The 25,191-nt window shown below is 45.1% G+C and overlaps 1 protein-coding gene across 3 annotated transcripts in view; it reads left to right on the top strand.

Annotated features, from left to right (window-relative positions):
- The window catches only part of nav3 (neuron navigator 3), a 449,774-nt gene that overhangs the window by 390,931 nt on the left and 33,652 nt on the right, over nt 1-25,191 (top strand). For all 3 annotated transcript variants that reach the window (XM_059977545.1, XM_059977548.1, XM_059977547.1), the window contains 3 exons: nt 255-421; nt 16,021-16,174; nt 19,691-19,862. In XM_059977545.1, coding sequence (XP_059833528.1) covers nt 255-421; nt 16,021-16,174; nt 19,691-19,862 — 493 coding nt within the window. The remainder of the gene's footprint in view (nt 1-254; nt 422-16,020; nt 16,175-19,690; nt 19,863-25,191) is intronic.

Genomic DNA, 25,191 nt, shown 5'->3' with positions numbered 1-25,191 from the left:
AAATTGGAACTAGATAGGAGAACAGTTTAGCTCATGGTGGAGTGGCGGAGCAGACTCGATGGGCTGAATGGCCTACTTCTGCTCCTTTGTCTTGTGATCTTGTGATCTTAATGGAGAGTACCCTTCACGCCAGAGCTGTCCTGAATGTCTGTGCCTGCATTGTCACATTGTCCACTCAGGGCTGGGCTGACCAGTGGCAAGTGTTGTCCACATTCACAAAGGAAGTCTTTCAATTTGACTCTTTCCCTTTGCAGCTGAGAAGCTCGTTCAAGCAAGCTTTTGGTAAAAAGAAGTCTTCAAAGTCTAACCCCTCCCACTCAGACATCGAAGAGATCCCTGACCCCTCACTGGCATCATCACCGAAACCCCACCAAGAATCAACAGAAGCTGGAGGCTTAAGACCATCACACTCAACATCTGCGTAAGAAAGAACATTAAACAGCTTAATCATTGCTTAAGATATCCTGATGATAGTGGATAGTCGGGGGCAAAGATATCTAGAAATTGGATGGTCTTGAACAATTATTCGCTGGCTACAGGGGTGCAAGGCAGCTCCTGCAGGTGAGAACTTGACTGGTGGCAGAAACAGGATCAGGTTTATTATCCCTGATATATGTCAGGAAATGTGCTGGTTTATGGCAGCAGTACAGAGCAATCGCATTAACAAATACTATAAGTTACCAAAAATTAAAAAGTGGTACTAAAGAGCAACGGTGAGCTCATGGACTGTTCAGAAATCTGAATCTCAATGTAAGGGATGCAGGAAAAGTAAATTGGTCCCAAATCACAGATTGGCCATAATCTTTGGGTGGAATAAATTGCCTCTGAAAAGCTAAGTATGGGTCTTCACGCGTGTTGGGAGTGATGTCCTGAGTGCTGATGCTCCTTACTGGTGGATGCAACTTTCTTGAGGCACTGCCTCTTGAAGATGTCCTCAAAAGTAGAGAGGTTGAACCTGTGATGGCTTTGGCTGAGGTTACAACTCCCTGCAGCCTCTTGCGTTGCTGTGCATTGGCGCCTTCATACCAGGATGTGATTTGACCAGTCAGAATACTCTCTATCTGTTAGCGAGTGATTGTTTTAAATGTCCTGGTTTAATGGCATTACAAACAAATCACTGGAGAAATTCAGGGTTGAGCAGCATTGGTAGAGGCAAAGAAATGTTCAGTGTTTCAGGCTGGGACCCCTACATCAGGATCTGAAATGTCAACTTCAGTGCTGCCTGACCTGAAGAGTTTCTCTGGAAGGAGCTCAGTTTATTCGTTCTAGACTATCAACCTTTTCTCTAACTATTCTTTCCCCCCCCCCCCCCGGATGTGGCTTCACCAACAGATTCTTCCAGCAGTTTGTTTTTTTTTTGCTCCAGATTTCAGCATCTGCGGTCTCTTGGCTTAAATTCTTGTTGATCATGTGTAGATATTTCGTAATCCAAAATCTGAGAGCACAAATGAACACTTTCAACTTTGGCATGTGAGACATTTTATGAGAAAACTAGGTGGATTATCTCTGTGTTTCAGTGACTCTAACGCACTTTGGAATCTCCTCAGAAAACGGAAGTACAAGTTTTCACATACAGTAATATAATAAACCTAATTCCGTTTAATATTGGAAAGGGCCAGTGCTTTTCACCTGTTTCTCAATATTCTTGCCCCATTTTGTTTCCTGCCATCTTTTGTTGATATAATCAATCCACTGTCTGTGTTGTTCCCCCCACCCTCCCCCCGTCCAAATCTCTGAACGTGCAGATTTCAGACTAGCGCCAGTGTCAGCGAGCCAGTCTCTTTCTGGGTGGCAAAGAAGAGATTGAATGGTCAAGTGATCTACCAGCATGGGTCCCGGTAAAGTGCAGCGTGGTGCATGTGTGGCTGAGGTTTGGAGTGGCTGCCTTGTATTTTGTTTCCCACACACGCGGCAATGGGGCTTCTGCTGGGCGACATTACAGTGAAAGTAAAGCAAAATACTGCAGATGCTGGAAATCTGAAATAAAACCTGAGAATGCTCAACAAATCTGGCAGTGACTGTGGGGAGTCGTGTAACGTAAGTTAGCACAGAATCAGCCCCTTCAGCCAAACTGGTCCATGTCAATCAAGATGCCCATCTAAACTAGTCCCATTTGCCCTTGTTCAGCCCATATCCCTCTAGACCTTTCCTAGTCATGTGTCTGTTCAAGTGCCTCTTAAATATTGTTAATGTACCCGCCTCAATCACTTCTTCTGGCAGCTGCCTCTCACATTCCTCTCAAATTTCTCACCCTTTTCCTTAAATCTAGACCCCTAGTTCTTTATTCCCAACCCTAGGGAGGAAAGACTGTGTGCATTCACCCTATCTGTGCACTTCGTGATTTTATCACCCCTCAGTCTCCTACACGCCAATGAAAAGAGTCCCAATCTGCCTGTCCTCTCTCCATAACTCAGTGCCTCAAGTCACAGCATTATCTTCATAAATCTCACCTGTATTCTTTCCAGGTCAATTATTCCCTTTTTGGCATCAAGGTCCTTTTTACTGTTTCTATAAACATTACAGATATCAGCAGTGAATGTCATGGTGGGAGTTTGCATAAACCTCATAGCCTGTGAGATTACATCTTATTGCCCTCCCCTTAATACAGTAACAGGTTGGTTCCACAGGTAGGTGGTTGGCATGGTCCAGTTGGGCTGAAGGGCCTGTTCCTTGACTCTATGAGGTGAATAGGCTTGTAGTGGATGGCACAGTGGCTCACAGCTCAAGTGATGCTGGTTCGATCCTAATCTCAGGCTCTGCTGCGATATTCTTCTGTCTGTCCTATTCTCTCTCACATTTCCAAGCCTTGTGGTCTTTTGGTAATTGGCCACTGGGAACTGATCCCAGTGTAAGTTTGGCTGATTGGAAAACTGAAGGGATTCCGATTCAGAGTCAGATCACATGTACATTGAAACATTCTGTGAAATGCGTCATTTTTGTAAACAACCAACACAACCTGAGGATGTGCTGGGGGCAGCCCACAAGTGTTCCCACTATTCAGGACATTTACAGAGACAGGGGCATAAAAAGGGCCCAAAGGATCATTGGGGACCTGAGTCACCCCAACCACAAACTGTTCCAGCTGCTACCATCCAGGAAACAGTACCACAGCATAAAAGCCAGGACCAGCAGGCTCTGGGACAGCTTTGTCCACCAGGCTATCAGACTGATTAATTCATGCTGATACAATTGTATTTCTATGTTATGTCGACTGTCCTGTTGTACCTTGCTCTCCGTCTGTTGTTCCCATGTGGATGTGGAAGCAGATTGGTGGAGTCTGGCGGGTCTGTCTGCTCTCCACTGTGGGCAACAGCCTTTAGTCTTTCTGCCTGCAGGTAACTTCTTCCTATCCACACATTCTAGCTCTGAGTTCCAGGAACGAAGGAATGAATTGGGGGGGTGGGGGATATAGAATAATACAGCACGGATACAGGCCCTTACCCCCAACCAGTCCATGCTGACCATAGTGGCCACCCAGCTAGTCCCAATTTCCTGCGTTTGTCCCATGTGACTCCAAGCCCCGCCCCTCTATGTACCAATCCAAGTGCTGCTTAAATGATGCTGTTGCACTTGTCTCAAACACTTCTTCTGGCAGTTCATATGAAATACCCACCGAACGTTGGCACATCTGGCATTCCACAGTTCCCAAGGAGTAATTGGATTGCATAGAGGGAGAGAGAGTTTAAAAGAAGTGAGTGGGAGCAATTGGCACTTCTTGTGCACCACAGCTCCTGAGGAGACATTGGGTTGTGTATACTTGGCAAGGTCCAATAAAAAGAAGTTAGGTTTAAGTGGAGCGGTCATTGTGTGAGTAGGCCAGTGTTGAAGTGGGGAATTGAGGCTTTGGCTCATCAGGCTTCGGCGAGGAAAGGTGTAGGCCATAGGTAGTTTTTTTTGTTCTTTGTTTATTCTTTCTTTTTTGTTACACATTTAGAGTATTGGGGGCACCAGGGAGGATAGTGGAATGCTCCTCTTGTAGTATGTGGGAAGGCAGGAAGACCTCCAGCAAGAAGAACATCAAACTGCAGCTTCTAACAGATCATGTTAAGGAGTTGGAGCTGGAATTATATGAAGCTCGGATTATTTGAGAGGCTGAGGGCTTGATAGACAGGACATACAGGGAGGAAATTACACCCAAGGTGCAGGACACAGATAAGTGGATGGACATCAGAAGGGAAAAGGGGGATAGACAGAATGCAAAGAAACCCTTGTAGCCTTCTTCCCAACAGCAGGTATACCGCTTTGGATACTGTTGGGGGTTTGACCTGTCAGAGGAAAGCCATAGCAGTCAGGTCTCTGGCATTGAGTCGATACCTGTGGTTCAGAAGGAAGAGGAGAGAAGAGGCTAGCTGTAGTGACAGGGCATTTGTTGGTTAGGGGAACAGAAAGGAGGTTCTGTAGACAAAAAAGAGGTTCCCAAATAGTATGTTGCCAGGGTCAGAGAAATCTTGAATTGAGTCCACAGCATTCTTAAAGTGAGAGGGTGAGCAGCAAGAGGTCATGGTCCATGTCAGTACCAATGGCGTGGGTAGAAGAGGTCACAAGGCCTTACACAGTGAGATCAGAGATGTAGGTGCTAAGTTAAAGGACAGAACCTTCAGGGTTGTGATCTCAGGATTGCCACCCATACCATGTGCTAGTCAGATTCAGATTCAGATTCAGTTTATTGTCATTTAGAAACCACAAATGCAATGCAGTTAAAAAATGAGACAACGTTCCTCCAGAATGATATCACAAAAGCATATGACAAAACAGACTACACCGGAAAATACATGTAACATTTGGCAATCCCCAATCCAGAGTCTGGAGAGGCTGCTGTGTATTAATATCGCGCTACCGTCTAGCGTGTTCCCTGGAAAGGAGCTCCAAATCCACCGGACAAGAACAAGACCAAAAACTAAAGCTACAAGGCCTGCACAAAACCACATAATTACAACATATAGTTATAACAGTGCAAACAATAGCATAATTGATTAAAAAAAACAGACTATGGGCACAGTAAAAATAGTCCAAGATGTTAAAGGACTGTAAGTTCAAAAGAAATCACCACAGTTTTCACAAGTCCCCAGGGGCCCGACAGACTCGCCATCCCACGCTGGCGGCAGAAGGGAATACCCCCGCTATGGACTTCCAAGGCGTCGCCCGACTCAGCCTCGCAGACGCAGCACACAATGAATGCTCCATCGAAACCAGCCTCGCAGACGCAGCACACACCGAAAGCGACATGAGTCTGTCGAACCTCTGAGCTGACGACCATCCCCTCCAGCACAGCTTCTCCCAGCACCATCCTCTGCCAAGTGTATTAAGACGGCCCCGCCAACGGCCATCGGCAACGTGACCCCAAGGACTGGGGGTCTGTTCTTCCCAGCAGAGTCCCGGACCTCACAGCAGCAGCAGCAACGAAGAAGGTCTTCCTGGAATTTCCCGATGTTCCTCCGTGCTCCCACGTCCATTTTCAACCGATTATGATTGTGCACAACACCCCACTTCACGAATAACAGATAATCAGTTCCGGAGTGGCCGCTGCAAGCTGCGTCGCGCCGCCATCTTGGATTGAGTGAGCCAGAACTAGGAAGATCATACTGTACATTTTAATGTGTGGCCAAGGAGATGGTGCATGAGGGAAGACACCACATGTTTGGATCATTTGGCTCTCTTCCAAGGAAAGTGGGACTTGTACAGAAGAGATGGTTTGCACCCTAACTGAAGGGCAACTAATATCCTAGTGGGAAGGTTTGCTAGTGCTGTACAGCTGGATATAAACTAGCGTTGCAGGGCATTGGAAACCAGACTGCCAGAACCGATAGTGGGGTGGTTGTGGAGAAGCACCATTAAGCCTACATGCAAAGTCATGAATCAAACAATTGAGCATGGTGGGATTAATGTTCTGAGCTGCGTACATTCAAATACAGGAGTATTATAGGAAAGCTGGAGTTCAAGGCATGGATTTCAAGGCATGGATCAGCCCTTGGAATTATGATTTGGTTGTAAAAGAGGCTGGACTGGCAGCTCAGTGTTCCAGGGTTCTGTTGCTTTACATGTGATAGAGTGGGAGGAATTTTTTCATTGAGATGTAGTGCAGAACAATCCCTTTTGGCCCTTTCAGCCATGCTGCCCAGCAATCTCCCAATGTAGTCCTATCCTAATAAAGGGGCAATTTACAATGACCAATTAACCCACCAACCGGTATGTCTTTGGACTGTGGGAGGAAACCAGAGCACCCAGAGGAAACCCACATGTTCACAGGGACAATATACAGGCAGTGGTGTGAATTGAACCTGGGTCACCTGCACTGTAAAACATTGTGCTAACCACTACACTACCGTGCTACCCTAAAAAGGGGATTAAAGAGGAAGGGAAGACATTACTAGACAGGGAAAGCATCATGGCAGTGTTCAGTCAGAATGGACTGGAGAGCTCGTCTAGTGAGGCGTTATGAGTGGAACTGAGGAATGGGAATGGTATGACCACGTTAATGGGATTACATTATAGACTACCCAACAGTCCATGGGATTTAGAGGAGCAAATGTGCAGAGAAATCGCAGACTGTTAGAAGAAACATCAAGTTGTGATAGTAGGTGATTTTAACTTTCCACATATTGACTCCCATACTGTAAAAGGGCTGGATAGGAAAAAAAATTGTCATATGTGTTCAGGAAAGGTTCCTTAATCAGTACATATAAGTCCCAACTAGAGGGAATGCAATACTCGATCTCCTGTGAGGGAATGAGATAGGGCAAGAGACAGAAGTTTGTGTAGGTGAACACTAGTGATCCTAATGCATTTAGTTGCAAGGTAATTATGGAAGAAGATAGGTCTGGTTCTTGGGTTGAGATTTTAAGCTGGAGAAAGGCCAATTTTGATGGTATCAAAAAGGATCTTGGAAGTGTGGATTAGGACAAGTTGTTTTCTGGCAAAGGTGTACTTGATACATGGGAGGCCTTCAAAAGTGAAATTTTGAGAGTATAGAGATTGTATGTTCCTGTCAGAAGAAAAGACAACGAGACATGTTTAGGGAACCTTTCTTTTTGAGAGATGGTTGCTGGTTGAGGTGCTGGTTAAGAAAAAAAGGAGGTGCATAGCAGGTAGGAACAAATAAAGTACTTAAGGGCTATAAAAATGCAAGAGAACACAAGAAAGAAATCAGGAGGGCTAAAAGAAGTCATGAGGTTGCTCTAGCAGACAAAGTGCCAGAGAATCCTAATGGTTTCCATATGTTAAGAGCAAAAGGATGGCAAGGGACAAATTTGGGCCTCTGAAAGGTTAAAGTGGTAATCTATGCGTGGAACCAAAAGAGAGCGGGGAGATCTTAAATGGATACTTTTCATCTGTATTTACTCAGGAGAAGGATACAGAAGTGAGGCAAGGTAGCAACAACGTCAGGGACCCTGCACAGATTACAGAGGAGGAGGTGTTTGCTGTCTTGAGGCAAATCAGGGTGAATAAATACCCAAGGCCTAACTAGGTGTTTCCTCGGGCCCTATGGGAGAGTAGTGCAGAAATTGCAGGGGCCCTAGCAGAGATGATTAAAACGTTCTTAGCCATGGGTGAAGTGCCAGAGGATTGGAGGGTAGCTAATGTTATTCCATTGTTTCAGAAAGGCTCTTAAGAATAGGACAGGACTTTATGGGCCAGTGAGCCTGACATCAGGAATGGGAAAGCTATTGGAAGGTGTTCTAAGGACCTGGATTTGGATAGACAGGGGCTAATTAGGGATAGTCAACATGGCTTTGTGCATGGTGCTGTAGGTCATGTCTAGCCAATCTAATAGAGTTTTTTGGGGGAAGGTAACCAGTAAAGTTGGTTAAGGAAAAGCAGTGAATGGGCCTTAGCAAGGTCCTGCATGGGAGGTTGGTCAAGAAGGTTCAGCCACTTGACATTCAGATGAGGTAGCAAATTGGATTAGACATTGGTATCATGAGACAAGCCAGAGAGTCCAGCATAGACTTGATGGGCCAAAGGCCTGTTTCTGAGCTATAGAGTTCTTTGACTTCTATGACCCTCTGCATGGAAAAGTTGCCCCTTGGGTCCCTTTTAAATCTTTGCCCTGTCACTCTATATCTATGTACCTTGTTTTGGACTCCTCTGCCCTGGGGTAAAGCCTGTTTTTGATGCTTCCAATAATTTTAAACATTTCTATAAGTTTACCCCTCATTCTGCTGCATCCATCACAGAGTCAAGAATTTATACAGCTTGGAAGCAGGCCTTTCAGCCCATCTCATCCATGCTGACCTAAACTACTCCCATTTTGCCTCTTTTTAACCCATATCCCTCTTAACCTTTCCTTTCCGATACATTAACCTGTCCACATGCATTTTAAACAATGTAACTGGGCAGGATGATAGTGCAATTGTTAGTGAACCACTATTACAGTGCCAGTGACCTGGGTTCAATTCCAGCCACTGCCAATGAGGAGGTTATATGGTCGCCCTGTGACTCCATGAGTTTCCTCTGGGTGCTCTGGTTTCCAAAGATTTTCATGTTAGAGGTAGTGAGTTGTGAACATGCTGTGTTAGCACCAGAAGCACGGAAACACTCGCAGGCTGCCCATCACAATTCTCGCTGATTTGATTTGACGCAAATGACGCATTTCACTTTATGGACTTGTAGCAAATAAAGCTCATCTTTAATCTTAAACACAAGAAACTCTGCAGATGCTGGAAAACCAGAGCAACACACACAAAATGCTGGTGAACAACCCTGATGAAGAGTCATGCCTGAAGCATCGACTGTTTATTCATTTCCATAGGCGCTGCCTGACCTGCAGAGTGCCTCCAGCATTTTGCGTGCGTTAATCTTTACTCATTATATTTTAATTGCCCCAGCCTCCCAGATGAGTAACCACATTGCACTCTGCAGTCACAGTGCACTGCTGCTGGAGGGAGTAAGTGGGAGTAGAATGGTGAGAGATGTGCCCATCGTGTGGGTTGCATTGTTTAGGGTAGTGTAGAAGTCCTCCAAAGTTGCTGCCAGAGGGGTGCTCTGGATTTAACACTTTTTGGCTTGCTTTGGGTTTCCAAACTAAACTAATCAAGCCAGTTAACAAATTAACTGAATAACAAGTTAACTTCAGTTGCAGTAAAGTCTATGCTAACAGCATGTTGTCATAACCCAAATTGTTGAGAGTTGCTGTGAGTTTTCAATAAGTGTTTGTCCTTCACGATTTGCTTCCATTCTCATTCCAATAAATGCATCCTGGTGAGTATTTACACCCAAGTCTGGCCTCCACAACTGTAGTGACTGCTCGCAGACTTAAGATGATCTTCTGCATTCATTCCTTTCTTATTATCAAAAATTTATGTTGACCGTGGACATGGTTTAAAGATAAAGAGAAAGATTTGCTTTAAAAGGTTCAAAGATTCATTTTATTGTCAAAGTATGCCTGTACATTACAACTCCGATATTCACCTTCTCCAGATAGCCATGGGATACAGAAACACAATGGGTGTTAATGGAAAAAAAGACATCAACTCCACCCCTACAGCATGAAAAGATAAGAAACAAAAGTCACAGACCTGAAACGCCCCACCCACTCCCCGCAGAAAGAAAACAGCGGCAATAACAATCCCAGACCCCTCACTCACAGTGAAAAATAGCGACAATAACATTCCCAGAACCCCCCACTCACAGAAAAAACAGCAACAATAACAATCCCAGACCCCCCACTCACAGAAAAAAACAGCGACAATAACAATCCCAGACCCCCCTCACTCACAGAAAAAAACAGCAACACTAACAATCCCAGACCCCTCACTCACAGAAAAAACAGCAACAATAACAATCCCAGACCCCTCACTCACAGAAAAAAACAGCAACAATAACAATCCCAGACCCCTCACTCACAGTAAAAAACAGCAACAATAACAATCCCAGACCCTCACTCACAGAAAAAAACAGCAACAATAACAATCCCAGACCCCCTCACTCACAGAAAAAAACAGCAACAATAACAATCCCAGACCCCTCACTCACAGAAAAAAACAGCAACAATAACAATCCCAGACCCCTCACTCACAGAAAAAAACAGCAACAATAACAATCCCAGACCCCTCACTCACAGTAAAAAACAGCAACAATAACAATCCCAGACCCCTCAGTCACAGAAAAAAACAGCAACAATAACAATCCCAGACCCCCTCACTCACAGAAAAAAACAGCAACAATAACAATCCCAGACCTCTCACTCACAGAAAAAAACAGCGACAATAACAATCCCAGACCCCTCACTCACAGAAAAAAACAGCAACAATAACAATCCCAGACCCCTCACTCACAGAAAAAACAGCAACAATAACAATCCCAGACCCCCTCACTCACAGAAAAAAACAGCAACAATAACAATCCCAGACCCCCTCACTCACAGAAAAAAACAGCAACAATAACATTCCCAGACCCTCACTCACAGAAAAAACAGCAACAATAACAATCCCAGACCCCTCAGTCACAGAAAAAACAGCAACAATAACAATCCCAGACCCCTCACTCACAGAAAAAACAGCAACACTAACAATCCCAGACCCCTCACTCACAGAAAAAAACAGCAACAATAACAATCCCAGACCCCCTCACTCACAGAAAAAAAACAGCAACAATAACAATCCCAGACCCCTCACTCACAGAAAAAAACAGCAACAATAACAATCCCAGACCACCCTCACTCACAGAAAAAACAGCAACACTAACAATCCCAGACCCCCTCACTCACAGAAAAAAACAGCGACAATACCAATCCCAGACCCCTCACTCACAGAAAAAAACAGCAACAATAACAATCCCAGACCCCCTCACTCACAGAAAAAACAGCGACAATAACAATCCCAGACCCCTCACTCACAGAAAAAAACAGCAACAATAACAATCCCAGACCCCTCACTCACAGAAAAAACAGCAACAATAACAATCCCAGACCCCCTCACTCACAGAAAAAAACAGCAACAATAACATTCCCAGACCCTCACTCACAGAAAAAAACAGCAACAATAACAATCCCAGACCTCTCACTCACAGAAAAAACAGCAACAATAACAATCCCAGACCCCTCACTCACAGAAAAAAACAGCAACAATAACAATCCCAGACCCCTCACTCACAGAAAAAAACAGCAACAATAACAATCCCAGACCCCCCTCAGCTGCAGAAAAGAACAGTGACAGTAGCACCAAAACCCCCATGCTCCTCTTACAAACAAAACTTAACAGATCACCCACCCGCCAATTGGCAGGTTTGTCATGTGTATCATCAGGTCATGCAGTGAAATGTGCCGTTTTGCGTCAATGATCAAATGGTATGAGGATGTACTGGGGGCAGCTCGCAAATGTCGCCATACATCCAACACCAACATAGCATACACACTCTAACACTAACTGCCTGTCTTTGGAAAATATGAATAAACCAGAGCACCTGGAGGAAACACACAGAAAACAGGGGGAACATACAAAATCCTTCCAGACAGCAGCGGGCGTTGAGCTTTATCATTGACTATGGAAAACCAGAGTGGTTTTATCTTGAGCAAGATTCTGGAATCCCAAACCCAGAGATTTAAGACTGTGATTAAAGGGGTATCAGAATTGGATGGGAACATAAGACCCTGCTTTACTTGTGCTCTTATTAGAAGAGGAAGCAATTTCAAATGGCCAAATGGTAACCCAAGCCACTTCCTAGATCTGTGGGCAGACAGAAGTAGACATTATTGATATTAAGTAGAAATAAAGTTTGTTTAACAAGACAGATGTGTGTGAAGAGATTTGGCATCCTTTAGGAGGATCACTGTAAACATTTGCAAGAAGTTTTACAACTGAGTTGAGGTGAAGGACAGAGAGTTCTGGTCACCACACTGTAGGAAGAATGTGATAGCACAGGAGAGGATGCAGAAGAGATTCACTAGGGTGTTGCTTGGCAAGTTTCAGGACAGACTGGATGAGCTGGGTTTGTATTCCTTGGTCTGGAGGAGGCTGAAGCAGTTTTGATGGAGATGCGCGAGTCTATGAGAGGCACAAATAGGACAGATAATGAGAAACTCCTCTCTCTACTATGGTAGCATAACAGTAGCATAACACTTTATAGTGTCAGTGAACTAGGTTCTATTCCCACCATGTCTGCAAGGAGTTTGTACGTTCTCCTTTCGATTGTGTGGTTTCCTCCAGCTGCTCCGTTTCCAAAGCCATACAGATCCGGGTTAATAAGTTGTGGACATGCTACATTGGTGCAACATTCGCAGGCTGCCCTCACCACATCCTCAGACTGTGTCAGTCATTGATGTGAATGGTGCTGTTACTTCAATGCATGCTTCAATGTTACGGTGCACTTGGGACAAACAAAGCCAATCTTTAAATTTTAATCTAAAACCAGAGAGCATAGGTTTAAGATGAGAATTAAGGAAGTTTGAGGAATCTGAGAAAAAGTATTTTCATTTGATAGGGGTATACAAAATTATGTGGGGTATAGGTAGCATAAATGAAAGCAGTTTTTTCCACGGAGGCAGGATGAGACTGGAACAGTAGATCATGGGTTAAAGGTGATGGGTGTAACATTTAACGTGATCATGAGGGGATGTTCTATGACTCTGTAATTCGAGGGTGGGGGTGAAACACACTACCAGAGAAGTTGGTGAAGACAGGTTGGCTCTCAACATTTAGCAGGCATCTGGATGAGTATTTGCATTGTCAAGGTATATAAGGCTATGGAACACGTGCTGATAAATGGATTAGCGTAAGTCACAGCACAGAAACAGGCCCATCAGCCCATCAGTCCATGCCAGTCTATTTATTTGCTTAGCCCCATCAAGCTGCTCCTAGACCATAGCTCTCCATAACCCTCTCATCCATGTACCAAACTAAATTTCTCTTAAATGGTGAAATTGAACTCAGATCCACCACTTCCAATGGCAGCTTGGTCCACTCACTCACTGCCCTCTGAGTAAAGAAATATCTGCAGTTTTCTCTCAAACATTTCACCTTTCACCTTTGAACCAGGACCTCTAGTTCTTGTCTCACCCAGCCTCAGTGGAAGAAACATGTTTGCATTTACCATAACTGTACTCCTCGTAATTTGGTTTACCTCTGTCAAATCTCCACTCATTCCCCTAGGTTCTAGGGAATGAGGCCCTGTAGATGGGTTTTGATGGTCAGTATGGACATTGTGGGCCAAAGGGCCTGATTATGTATGGTATGACTTTTTGACTCCTTGAGATGGACATCTATACATAAATTGTGGGGGGAGGGGGAAGGGGAGAAAATTGTACTCTTCGTATCTGCCCCTTTCCAAAGCAGCCAAGAACAGTAAGGGGCAGGAGCAGTGACAGAATTCCAGAACGTCCACTTGGGGCTGAAAGGTGTTAAGTGTAAAAGTTGTGAAGTCATGTTGCAGCTGTAGAAAAGTTTGGTCTGGCTGCATTTGGAGTATTGTGTGCAATTCTGGTCACCCACTACAAGGAGAATGTGAGTGCTTTAGAAAAGGCACAGAAGAGGCTCACCAGGGTCTGTCTGGATTCGAGAGTATTATTAGCTTTAAGGAGAGGTTGAACAAACTTGAGTTGTTTTTCTTTGGGAGTGGTAGAGGCTGAGGGGTGAAATTATGAGAGGCATACCTAGGTAGATAGTCAGAGTCTTTAACCCAGGGTGGAAAGGTCAAATAGTAGAAGGCACAGCTTTAAGGTCTGAAGGGCAAAGTTTAGAAAGCTATGAGAAAAGTATTTTACACAGAGAGTGGTAGGTGTCTATATCGTGCTGGCAGGGGAAGTGTTGGAAGAAGATATAATAGTGGTGCTTAAAAGACCAATACATGCAAGGAATGAAAAGATATGAACTATGTGCAGACGGAAGAGATTTACTTCAATTTATCATCGTGTTTGGCACAGACAGTGTGGGCTGAAGTGGTGTTTAAGGAGAATTTAGGCAAGTACATGAATGGTGGGATATGGAGCATGTGTAGGCAGATGTGGCATTATGGTCAGCACAGACATTATGGGCTGAAGAGCCTGTTGCTGTGCTATTCTGTGTCCCATGTTCTATTCAGCAGAATCGATGGTGTTACAGAAAATTCACTTGAGATGCACAGAGGGGGAGAGAGAGAGAGAGAGAGAGAGAGAGAGAGAGAGAGAGAGAGAGAGGGAGAGGGAGAGGGAGAGGGAGAGGGAGAGGGAGAGGGAGAGGGAGAGGGAGAGGGAGAGGGAGAGGGAGAGGGAGAGGGAGAGAGGGAGAAGGAGAGAGGGAGGGAGAGGGAGACAGACTTGTGGGGCTGGAAGGGCCTGCTATGGGGCTGCATCTCTGAATAATCTCTAAATAAAATAAATAATTAGACAGCAAAATTATTTGATATTATTTCAATATTCATTAAGCAGCCTCATTTTTGATAATAATTTATCACATGCAAAATGGATGGAAGAATTAGGACTTTAAAGGATCAAATACTTGGTAAATTTCCAACACTGCAGAAGTCTTCCAATGGCCACAGCTAGAACAGTGTCCTGATGTTGCCGGTGGGTTTGGGCATTAGTGGAGTCCAAGTTGAGAACCATGGGCTAAGTTGTAGGCATGTCCTGAGGAAGGACACATGCAAAATGCAGAACTCAGCAGGCTAGGCAACATCTGTGGAGAGGAATAACAGTCAACACTTCGGGCTGGAACCCTTCGTCAGGTCTGGAAAGGAAGGGGGCAGAAGCCAGACTAAGAAGTGAAGGGAAGGAGCACAAGTTGGCAGGTGATGGGTGAAACCAGGTGAGGGGGAAGGTGGGAGGGGTAGGAGGATGAAGTGAAAAAACTGAGAGGGAATGGATGAAAAAGTTAAAGGGCTAAAGAAGTGGAAATTGGATAAGAAAGGACTGTGGACCATGGGAGAAAGGGAAGGTGGAGGGGAACCAAAAGATGATGGGCCGGTAAGGAGAAGAGAAGGTAAACAGAAGGGGTAAGTGAAAAAAGAGGGGGGGGAGAAACTGCCAGAAGCTGGAGAAATGAATGTTTACATATTAGGCTTTAGGCTACCCAGATGGACTGTGATGTGTTGCTTCTGCAACCTAAGCTTGGCCTCATCATGGCAGTAGAAGAGTCCATGAACTGACATGTTGGAATGGGAATGGGAAATCAAATCCTGAACAGTTGAATAATCTATGTTCAATGTTCTAATAATAGAATAACGAAGAGTAACAGTTACTGGAATTATTATCTCTTCTGGGACTAATTGCAATGTTTTGTGTGAGAGGAGATGGATGGTGTGGTTAGAACATAGAACATAATTCAGTACTGCACAGTACATATCCTTCAGCCCACAATACTATGCTGACCTTTTAACCTACTGGAAGATCAATCTAAACCTTCCCTCCTACATAGCCCTCCATCTTCCTTTCCTCCATGTGCCTTCCAAAGAGACTCTTCAATGCCCCTAATGTATCTGCCTCTACCACCACCCCGACAGCACATTCACCTCACTCACCACTCTCTCTGTTAAAAAATACCTCTGACATCTCCCTATACTTTCCTCCAATCACCTAAAAATGATGGTTCCTCATATTAGCCCAAATCAGAATCAAAATCAGGTTTATTATCTCTGACTCGTGTTGTGAAATTGGTTGTTTGTGGCAGCAGTATAATGCAAGGCATAGAATACACTATAAATTACAACAGAAAATATAAAGTAAGGAGGGCAAAAGGAGAGCAAAAAGAGTGAGGTAGTGTTCATGGATTCATTGTCTATTCAGAAACGTGATGGCAGAGGGGAAGAAGTTGTTCCTAAAGCAGTGAGCGTGGGCTTTCAGGCTCCTGTACCTCCTGATGGTAGCAATGAGAAGAGGGCATGTCCTGGGTGATGAGGGTCTTTAATGATGGATGCCACCTTAGACTATGTCCTTGATGCTGGGGAGACCAATCCCCATGATGGTGCATGATAGAACTCTGGTTATCCACTCGGCCTATGCCTCTTGTTATCTAGTACACCTCTATCAAGTCACCTCTCAACCTCTGTTACTGTGGGCATTCTGAGATCTCTACCGTGTTCCAACTGACTGGTGCCTTTGTTTCCTCGGTGCAGGATCTGCGAATGCACGGAGTCGGAGGCTGAGGCCATTGTCCACCTCAAGAGTGAGCTGCGGGAGAAGGAGCTGAAGCTGACTGACATCCGGCTCGAAGCTCTGAGTTCGGCTCATCACCTCGATCAGATCCGAGAGGCCATGAACAGAATGCAGGTAATCCCAAGAAATGGGTGCTGGTCCCTCAGAACTCTTAAATCCACCTCTGTTGTTAACGTAGGACACAGAGCACTACAGCACAGTACAGGCCAGTCAGCCCACAATGTTGTGCTGACCACTTAATCTACTCTAAGATCAATTTAACCCTTCCTCCCCCATAGCCCTACATTTTTCATGTTCAAAGTTCAAAGTAAATGTATTATCAAAGTACATACATGTCAACATATACAACATGAGGATCATCTTCTTGTGCACAATCAGAGTCAATACAAGAAACACAATAGAATCAACAAAAGATCACCCCCAACAAGATGGACAACAACCCAATATGCAAAAAAAACAACAAATTGTGCAAATACAAAAAGGAGGAAAAACAAAAGAAATAATAATAAATAAATAAATAATAAATATCGAGACATGAGATGAAGAGTCCTCAAAAGTGAGCCCAGTTTAGTGCGAACAGTTCAGTGATGGGACGGGTGACATTGAGTGAAGTTATCCCCTCTAGTTGAAGAGCCTGATGGTTGAAGGGTAATGACTGTTCCTGCACCTGGTTATGCACATCTTGAAGCTCCTGTACCTTCTTCCCAAAAGCAGCACTGACAAGAGTGCATGGCCTGGGTGGTGGGGTCCTTGATGACGAATGGTGCTTCTCTATGACATCGCTCTGTGTAGATGTGCTCATTGATGGAGAAGGCTTTACCCATGATTGATTGGGCCAGATCCACCACTTTTTGTAAACTTTTCTTTACAAGGGCATTGGTGTTTCCATACCAAGCTGTGATGCAACCAGTTAATATACTCTCCATCACAAATCTATAGAAGTTTGTCAAAGTGTTGATGTGCCTATCTCAGAGTCTCTTAAATGTCCCTAACGTATCTGCAACTACCATCACTCACTCCTGACAGCGTGGTCCACACACCCACCACTCTCTGTGTAAAATACTTACCTCTGACATCCAAATCACCTTAAAATTAGTCATTGCTACCTTGGGAAAAAATTTCTGACTATCCCCTCGGTTTACGCCTCATCATCTGTACACCTCTATCAAGTCACCTCTCATCCCTTTACCCTACAAAGGGAAAAGCTCTAGTTCACTCAGCCTGTCTTCATTAGACATGCTCTCTAATCCAGTTGGCATCCTGGTAAATCTTCTGTGCGCCCTCTCTAAAGCTTCCACATCCTTCCTATAATAAGGCAACCAGAACTAAACACAATTCTCCAACTGTGGTCTAACTAGGGTTTTATAGAACTGCAACATTACATCATGGCTCCTGAAGAAAATCTCCTCAAAAATAAAGGCCAATGCACCATACGCATTGTTAACACTGCTATCAACTTGCGATAGGGTTAGTGCACCCTCAGTTTTATTTCTCTGACTGTGCGGTTCTTCCTCAGTTTTGCCCCTCTGACTATTTCCTCTCTAACAGTCCATTGCTCGCCTGTTATTGCTCCCTTGACTGTGTGCTGCATACTCAGTGCTGCCTCTCACATGTTGTATCCTCCCTCAGTGCTGCCCCGATGATATGGCTGTGCAGCACAGCCTTGTCCCCTGCCCTGGAACTGTGTAGCATTCTACCCGTACTGCACAGGATCGCTAGCCTGAATTCAGTGCTCAGTCCTCTGGAGTGGCACTGGAAACCACAGCCAGGAAAAAGGGCCCAGAATCTGCCTGAGGTGCTCCAACCACAGTCCCTATGGCTCACTCCTGCTAATTAACTCAGCAATCCTGTGCACCAATAACAGGATCTTGTGTTTAAAGATAAAACTAATAAGCCTCCTTTATTGGCCAGTTTTAGCACGATCAGTTTCCAGGGTATGTTGCATTATAACTAGGGGCAGGGACAGGAGCTAAACTAAGATAATGTGCAGTTGAGCTCAGGATGTGATCACCTATTAGACCATAAGACTATAAGACAGGAACAGTATTAGGCCATTCAGCCCCTCAAGTCTGCTTCTCCATTCCATTATAGCTGATCCTGAATCCCATTCAACACCATACACCTGCCTTCTCGCTATATCCTTTGATGCCTTGACCAATCAGGAAACTACCAACTTTTGCTTTAAATATATCCACAGACTTGGCCTCCACCACAGTCTGTGGCAGAGAATTTCACAGATTGACTACTCTCTGGCTAAAAAATTCCTCCTTACCTCTGTTCTAAAAGGTTGCCCCTCAATTTTGAGGCTGTGCCCTCTAGTTCTGGATATCCCCATCACAGGAAACATCCTCTCCACATCCACCTTATCTAGTCCTTTCAACATTTGGGCGGTTTCAATGAGATCCTCCACATTCTTCTAAATTCCGGTGAGTACAGGCCCAAAGCTGCCAAATGCTCCTCATGTGTTAACCCCTTCATTCCTGGAATCATCCTCATGAACCTCCTCTGGACTTTCTCCAATGACAACGCATCTTTTCCAAGATATGGGGCCCAAAACTGTTGAAAATACTCTGCGGTCTGACCAGTGTCTTACAAAGGCTTAGCTTTATCCCCTTGGTTTTGCATTCTATTCCCCTTGAAATGAATCCCAACATTGCAGTTGCCTTCTTTACCACAGGCTCAACCTGTAAATTAATCTTCTGGGAATCTTGTACAAGGTCTCCTAAGTCCCTCTGCACCTCTGATGTTTGAACTTTCTCCCCATTTAGATAATAATCTGCACTTTTGCTACTTTTACCAAAATGTGTTATCATATGTTTCCCAACACTGTCTTCCATCTGCCACTTTTTTGCCCATTCTTCCAATCTAAGCCCTTCTGCAACCACACTACTTCCTCAGCTATCTTTGTATCATCTGCAAACTTTACCACAAAGCCATCAATTCCATTAACTAAATCATTCACAATGTGAAAAGTAGCGGTCCCAATACTGACCTCTGAGGAACACCACTAGTCACTGACAGCCAACAGAAAAGGCCCCTTTTATTCCCACCCTGCATGTCAGCCATTCCTCTATCCATGCTAGTGTCTTTCCTGTAGTGCCCTGGGATTTTATCTCGTTAAGCAGCCTGATGTGTGGCGCCTTATCAAATGCCTTCTGAAAATCTAAGTAAATGACATCCACTTGGTCCACCCTGCTTGTTACTTCCTCGAAGAACTCTAACAGATTTGTCAGGCAAGATTTCCCTTTAGAGAAACCATGCTAATTTTGTCTTATTTTACCATTGGTCTCCAAGTATCCCAAAACCTCATCCTTAATAATAGACTCAACTCTTTCCCAATCATTAAGGTTAGGTTAACTGGCCTATAATTTCCTTTCTTTTTCCTTCCTCCCCCTTTAAAAAGTGGAGTGACATTTGCAATTTTCCAGTCCTTTGGAACCTTACCAGAATTAAGTGATTTTGAAAGATCATGACCAATGCATCTGTTATCTCTTCAGCAACCTCTCTCAGGACTCTGGGATGTAGTCCATCAGGCCCAGGTGACTTATCCACCTTAAGACCTTGCAGTTTGCCTAGTACTTTTTCCTTTGTAATAGCAATGGCACTCACTATTCACCTCGTCTGTTGCAGAATGAGATCGAGCAACTTAAAGCAGAGAATGATCGCCTGAAGTCGGAAACAGGTAGCAGTGGGGCAGCCCGCACACAATCCCGGTCTTCAACTTCCTCTTCCTCCTCCTCTTCCCGCCAGTCCTTGGGACTTTCCCTGCAAAACCTCAACGTCACAGACTCTATGACATCAGGTAAGATCACCTCAGAGAAGGTTCAGATATCTGGATACAGAACTTTCTATGAAAGAAATGCATCTAATAAGACCATAGACAAAGGAGCTGAGTTAGGCACCACCATCCCATCCTGACCGATTTATTATCCATCTCAACCCCATTCTCCTTCTTTCTCTCTGTAGTCTTTGACACTCTGATTAATCAAGAGCCTATCAACCTCCACCTTAAATATACCCAATGACTTGGCCTTCACAGCCCTCTGGGGCAATGAATTCCACAGTTTCACCACCCTCCCACTAAAGTAATTTTCCTCATCTCTATTCTAAATGGACGTCCCTCAATTCTGAGGCTGTGCCCTTTGGTCCTAGACCCTTCCACTATAGGAAACATCCTTTCCACATCCACTTTATCTAGACCTTTCAATATTGAGATCCCCCCTCATTCTTCTAAACTCCAGTGAGTACAGGCACAAAGCTATCAAACGTTCCTCATATGCTAACCCTTTCATTCCCTCTCCAATGCCAGCACATCTTTTCTTAGTTAAGGGGCCCAAAACTACTCACAATGCTCCGTGTGGTCTTTCCAATGGCTTATAAAGCCTCAGCATTACATCCTTACTATATTGCAGCATTACTGTATCAATATTTAGTCGTCTCAAAATGAATGCTAACATTCATTTGCCTTCCTTACCACTGACTCAACCTGCAAGTTAACCTTTAGGGAATGCTGCTCTAGGACTCCCAAGTCCCTCTACACTTCTGATTTTTGAATTTTCTCCCAATAAATGGTGCAAAAGAGGAATAGTGAAGTAGTGTTCATGGGTTTATGGATTATTCACAAATCTGATGGCTGATGGGAAGAATCTATGACTAAAGCACTTTGTGTCTTCAGACTGGTGGTAGTAGGAGAACAAGGTATGTTGGTATTGAAGCTGATGGATGCTGCCTTCCTGAGGCACTGCTTTTTGAAGATGTTCTCGATGGTGAGGAGGGTTGTGACCATGATGGAGCTGGTTGAGTCTTGTGATCCTGTGTATTGTAGCCTCCATACCAGGCTGAGGTATAACCAGTCAGAGTGCTCCCCAAGATACATCTATAGAGATTTTCTGGTCTTTTGTGATGTAACAAATCTCCTCGGAGTCCTAATAAAGCATGGCTGTTGGTGTGCCTTCTTCAAGACTGCATCAATATGTTGAGAGCATAGTTCCGCTGAGATGTGGATGATCAGGACCTTGAAGCTGCTCACCCTTTCAATAAAGGCTGATGTGACTTCTCCTAACTTCCCTTTCCTGAAGTTTGATGTCTGGGGCATTCCTGGAGTCACATGAGAGAGGACTGCCTATCCCCTAAGGACCTTATGAATAGCCTATTTACTTCATAGACTTTGCTGCTGTGGACTTTGAACAAGCCTCCTAACTGTAGCTGATAGCCCATTAAACTGGCCTCTTGACTAGTTTATCCTCATGATTTCTTGCAAGGAGATTATTGGGGGAAGACTTCTACATGGCAACAGATTAAAATCTGTTGATGTTTAAAGGGACATCACAAAGATTGGTGGAGTTGCAGATATGGGCAGAGAGAAAGAGTTCAGTCCAGCCAAGTGTGAGATGTTGAACTTCAGAAGGCCGAAGCAGATTAAGACTTGCACAATGAGTTATAGGGCTCTGAGGTGTGTGATAGGACAAAGTGACCTAGGAATACAGGTCCATTATTCCTTGAATATAGCATCACAGGTGGATAGGGTCTTAAAGAGAGCTTTTAACATATTGGCATTCAATATGCTAAAGATTTTATAGAGATATATGTAATTATGAGGGGTATAGATATGGTGAATGCATGCAAGCTTTTCCTCTTTGAATTGGGTGAGACTAGAACTAGAGGTCATAAGTTTAGAGTGAAAGGTGAAATATTTAAGGGGATTCTGAGGGTGAACTTCATCACTCAGAGGGTGGTGAGAGTGTGGAACAAGCTGCCAGTGGAAGTGGTGGATGCAGGTTCAATTGGACATTCAAGAGAAGTTTGTATAGGCACATGGATTGAAGTGGTTTGGAGGGATATGGTCCGGGACCAAATGGGCTAAAGGGCCTATTTCTGCGCTCTGGTACACTCTACACCAGATGTAGGAGGAAAGTGCACAGTTAATGGCAAGACCCTTAATACCTAGGGTTTATGTGGTCCATAGCTCCCTGGAAGTAGCCACACAGGTGGTAAAACTGACACATGGCTTGCCCTCATTGGACAAGGCTTTGATTGTAAGAGTCAGGATGTCATATTCCAGCTATTTGAAACTTTGATTGGGTCACACATTACGTGCATTCCTGGTCAACCCCATTACAGGAGATATCGGATGGCTTTGGAAAGGCTGCAGAAGAGGTTTACCAGATTAGAAGGTGGTATAAACTGTCAGGAGAGGTTGGACAAACTTGAGATGTTTTCTCTGGAGAATCAGAGGTTGAGTGGAGGCACAATAAATGTCAAGTCAAGTCAACTTTTATTGTCATTTCGACCATAACTGCTGGTACAGTGCATAGTAAAAATGAGACAATGTTTTTCAGGACCATGGTTTACATGACACAGTACAAAAAACTAGACTGAACTACGTAATAATAAAAAAAAACACAGAGAAAGCACTAGACTACAGACCTACACTGGGCTGCATAAAGTGCACAAAAACAGTGCAGGCATTACAATAAATAATAAACAGGACAGTAGGGCAAGGTGTCAGTCCAGGCTTCGGGTATTGAGGAGTCTGATAGCTTGGGAGAAGAAACTGTTACATAGTCTAGTAGTGAGAGCCTGAATGCTTCGGAGCCTTTTCCCAGACAGCAGGAGGGAGAAGAGATTGTATGAGGGGTGCATGGGGTCCTTCATAATGCTGTTTCCTTTGCAGATGCAGCGTGTAGTGTAAATATCCGTGATGGCAGGAAGAGAGACCCCGATGATCTTCTCAGCTGACCTCACTATCCACTGCAGGGTCTTGCGATCCAAGATGGTGCAATTTCCAAACCAGGCAGTGATGCAGCTGCTCAGGATGCTCTCAATACAACCCCTGTAGAATGTGATGAGGATGGGGGGTGGGAGATGGACTTTCCTCAGCCTTCGCAAAAAGTAGAGACGCTGCTGGACTTCCTTTGCTATGGAGCTGGTGTTGAGGGACCAGGTGAGATTCTCCATCAGGTGAACACCAAGAAATCTGGTGCTCTTTACGATCTCTACTGAGGAGCCATCGATGTTCAGTTGAGAGTGGTCGCTCTGTGCCCTCCTGAAGTCAACAACCATCTCTTTTGTTTTGTTCACATTAAGAGACAGGTTGTTGGCTCTGCACCAGTCCGTTAGCCGCTGCACCTCCTCTCTGTAAACTGACTCGTCGTTCTTGCTGATGAGACCCACCACGGTTGTGACATCGGCGAAATTGATGATGTGGTTCGAGCTGTGTGTTGCAGCACAGTCGTGGGTCTGCAGAGTGAACAGCAGTGGACTGAGCACGCAGCCCTGGGGGGCCCCCGTGCTCAGTGTGATGGTGTTGGAGATGCTGTTCACGATCCGGACTGACTGAGGCCTCCCAGTCAGGAAGTCTAGGATCCAGTTGCAGAAGGATGTGTTCAGGCCCAGTAGACTCAGCTTTCCAGTCAGTTTCTGAGGGATGATTGTGTTGAATGCTGAACTGAAGTCTATGAACAGTATCCGAACGTATGTGTCTTTTTTGTCCAGGTGGGTTAGGGCCAGAGGGAGGGTGGTGGCAATGGTGTCGTCTGTTGAGTGGTTGGGACGGTATGCAAACTGCAGGGGGTCCAGTGAGGGGGCAGCAGGGTCTTGATATGCCTCATGACGAGCCTCTCGAAACACTTCATGATGATGGATGTAATTGCAATGGGATAGTAGTCATTTTGGCAGGACACTGAAGACTTCTTCAGCACGGGGACGATGGTGGCGGCCTTGAAGCACGTTGGAATGGTGGCGCTGCTCAGGGAGATGTTGAAGATGTCAGTGAGAACATCTGCTAGCTGGTCTGCACATCCTTTGCACTCTACCAGGGATGTTGTCTGGTCCAGCAGCCTTCCGTGGGTTGACCCTGCACAGGGTTCTTCTCACATCAGCCATGGAGAGACACAGCACCTGGTCATTTGTAGGAGGGTGTGGTCTTCCTCACTGCCTCATCATTTTCTGCCTCAAACCGGGTGTAGAAGTTATTCAGCGCATCTGGGAGGGAGACATCACCTGCACACTCAGGTGATGTTGTTCTGTAATTGATGATGTCCTGGATGCCCTTCCACATGCACCGTGTGTTGCTGCTGTCCTGGAAGTAACTGTGGATTCACTGGGTATGTGCACGCTTTGCCCCTCTGATGACCCGGGACAGTTTGGCCCTCGCTGTTGTTAAAGCTGCCTTGTCGCCTGCTCTGAAGGCGGACTCGTGGGACCTCAGCAGCGCACGCACCTCCGCTGTCATCCATGGCTTCTGGTTGGCACGTATAGTGGTGGTCTTGGACAGAGTAACATCATCAATGCACTTGCTGATGTAGCTGGTCACTGATGCTGTGTACTCCTCTAAGTTGGTAGAATCACCATCGGTTGCAGCCTCCCTGAACATGTGCCAGTCAGTGTGCTCAAAGCAGTCTTGAAGAGCAGAGATGGATCCTGCTGGCCAGGTTTTCACCTGCTTCTGAACTGTTCTGGAGCTCCTGACGAGTTGTCTGTATGCTGGGATTAGCATAACAGAGATGTGGTCTGAGTATCCGAGGTGGGGGCGGGGCTCTGCCCGGTACGCGTCAGGGATGTTTGTATAAACCAGGTCCAATGCGTTCTTCCCCCCTCGTTGCAAAGTCCACATACTGATGGAATTTGGGGAGCACTGACTTAAGGTTCACGTGGTTAAAATCACTGGCGACAATAAACGGTTCATCAGCCTGTGCGTTCTGCAGTTCACTAATAGCCCCGTACAGTTCACAGAGCGCCTCCTTAGCATTAGCGCTGGGGGGATGTAGACACTGAATATAAGGACAGAGGTGAATTCCAGTGGCAAATAAAACGGTCTGCATCGAACTGCCACAAACTCCACTAATGATGAGCAGTGTCTGGAAACCAGCACAGAGTTCTCACACCATTCCGTGTTGATGTAAACACACAAGCCAACACCACAAGTCTTACCTGAGACAGCTGCATCTCTGTCCAAACGAAACAAAGCCAGCCCATCTAGCTGGATGGCAGCGACCGAAATCCCATCAGTGAGCCATGTCTCTGTGAAGACATACGCGGAGTATTACGTTGGAGTCGGATGTATTTATTGTCCAGGGATCGGACATTGGAGAGCAGAATGGATGGGAGAGCTGGCCCGCCAGGGTTTGCTT

This window comes from Hypanus sabinus, chromosome 8 (assembly GCF_030144855.1).
Source record: "Hypanus sabinus isolate sHypSab1 chromosome 8, sHypSab1.hap1, whole genome shotgun sequence".
In the NCBI taxonomy this organism is placed as follows: Eukaryota; Metazoa; Chordata; class Chondrichthyes; order Myliobatiformes; family Dasyatidae; genus Hypanus; species Hypanus sabinus.
The sequence above is the reverse complement of the archived record's forward strand: the minus strand, read 5'-3'. Positions and strand labels throughout refer to the sequence as shown.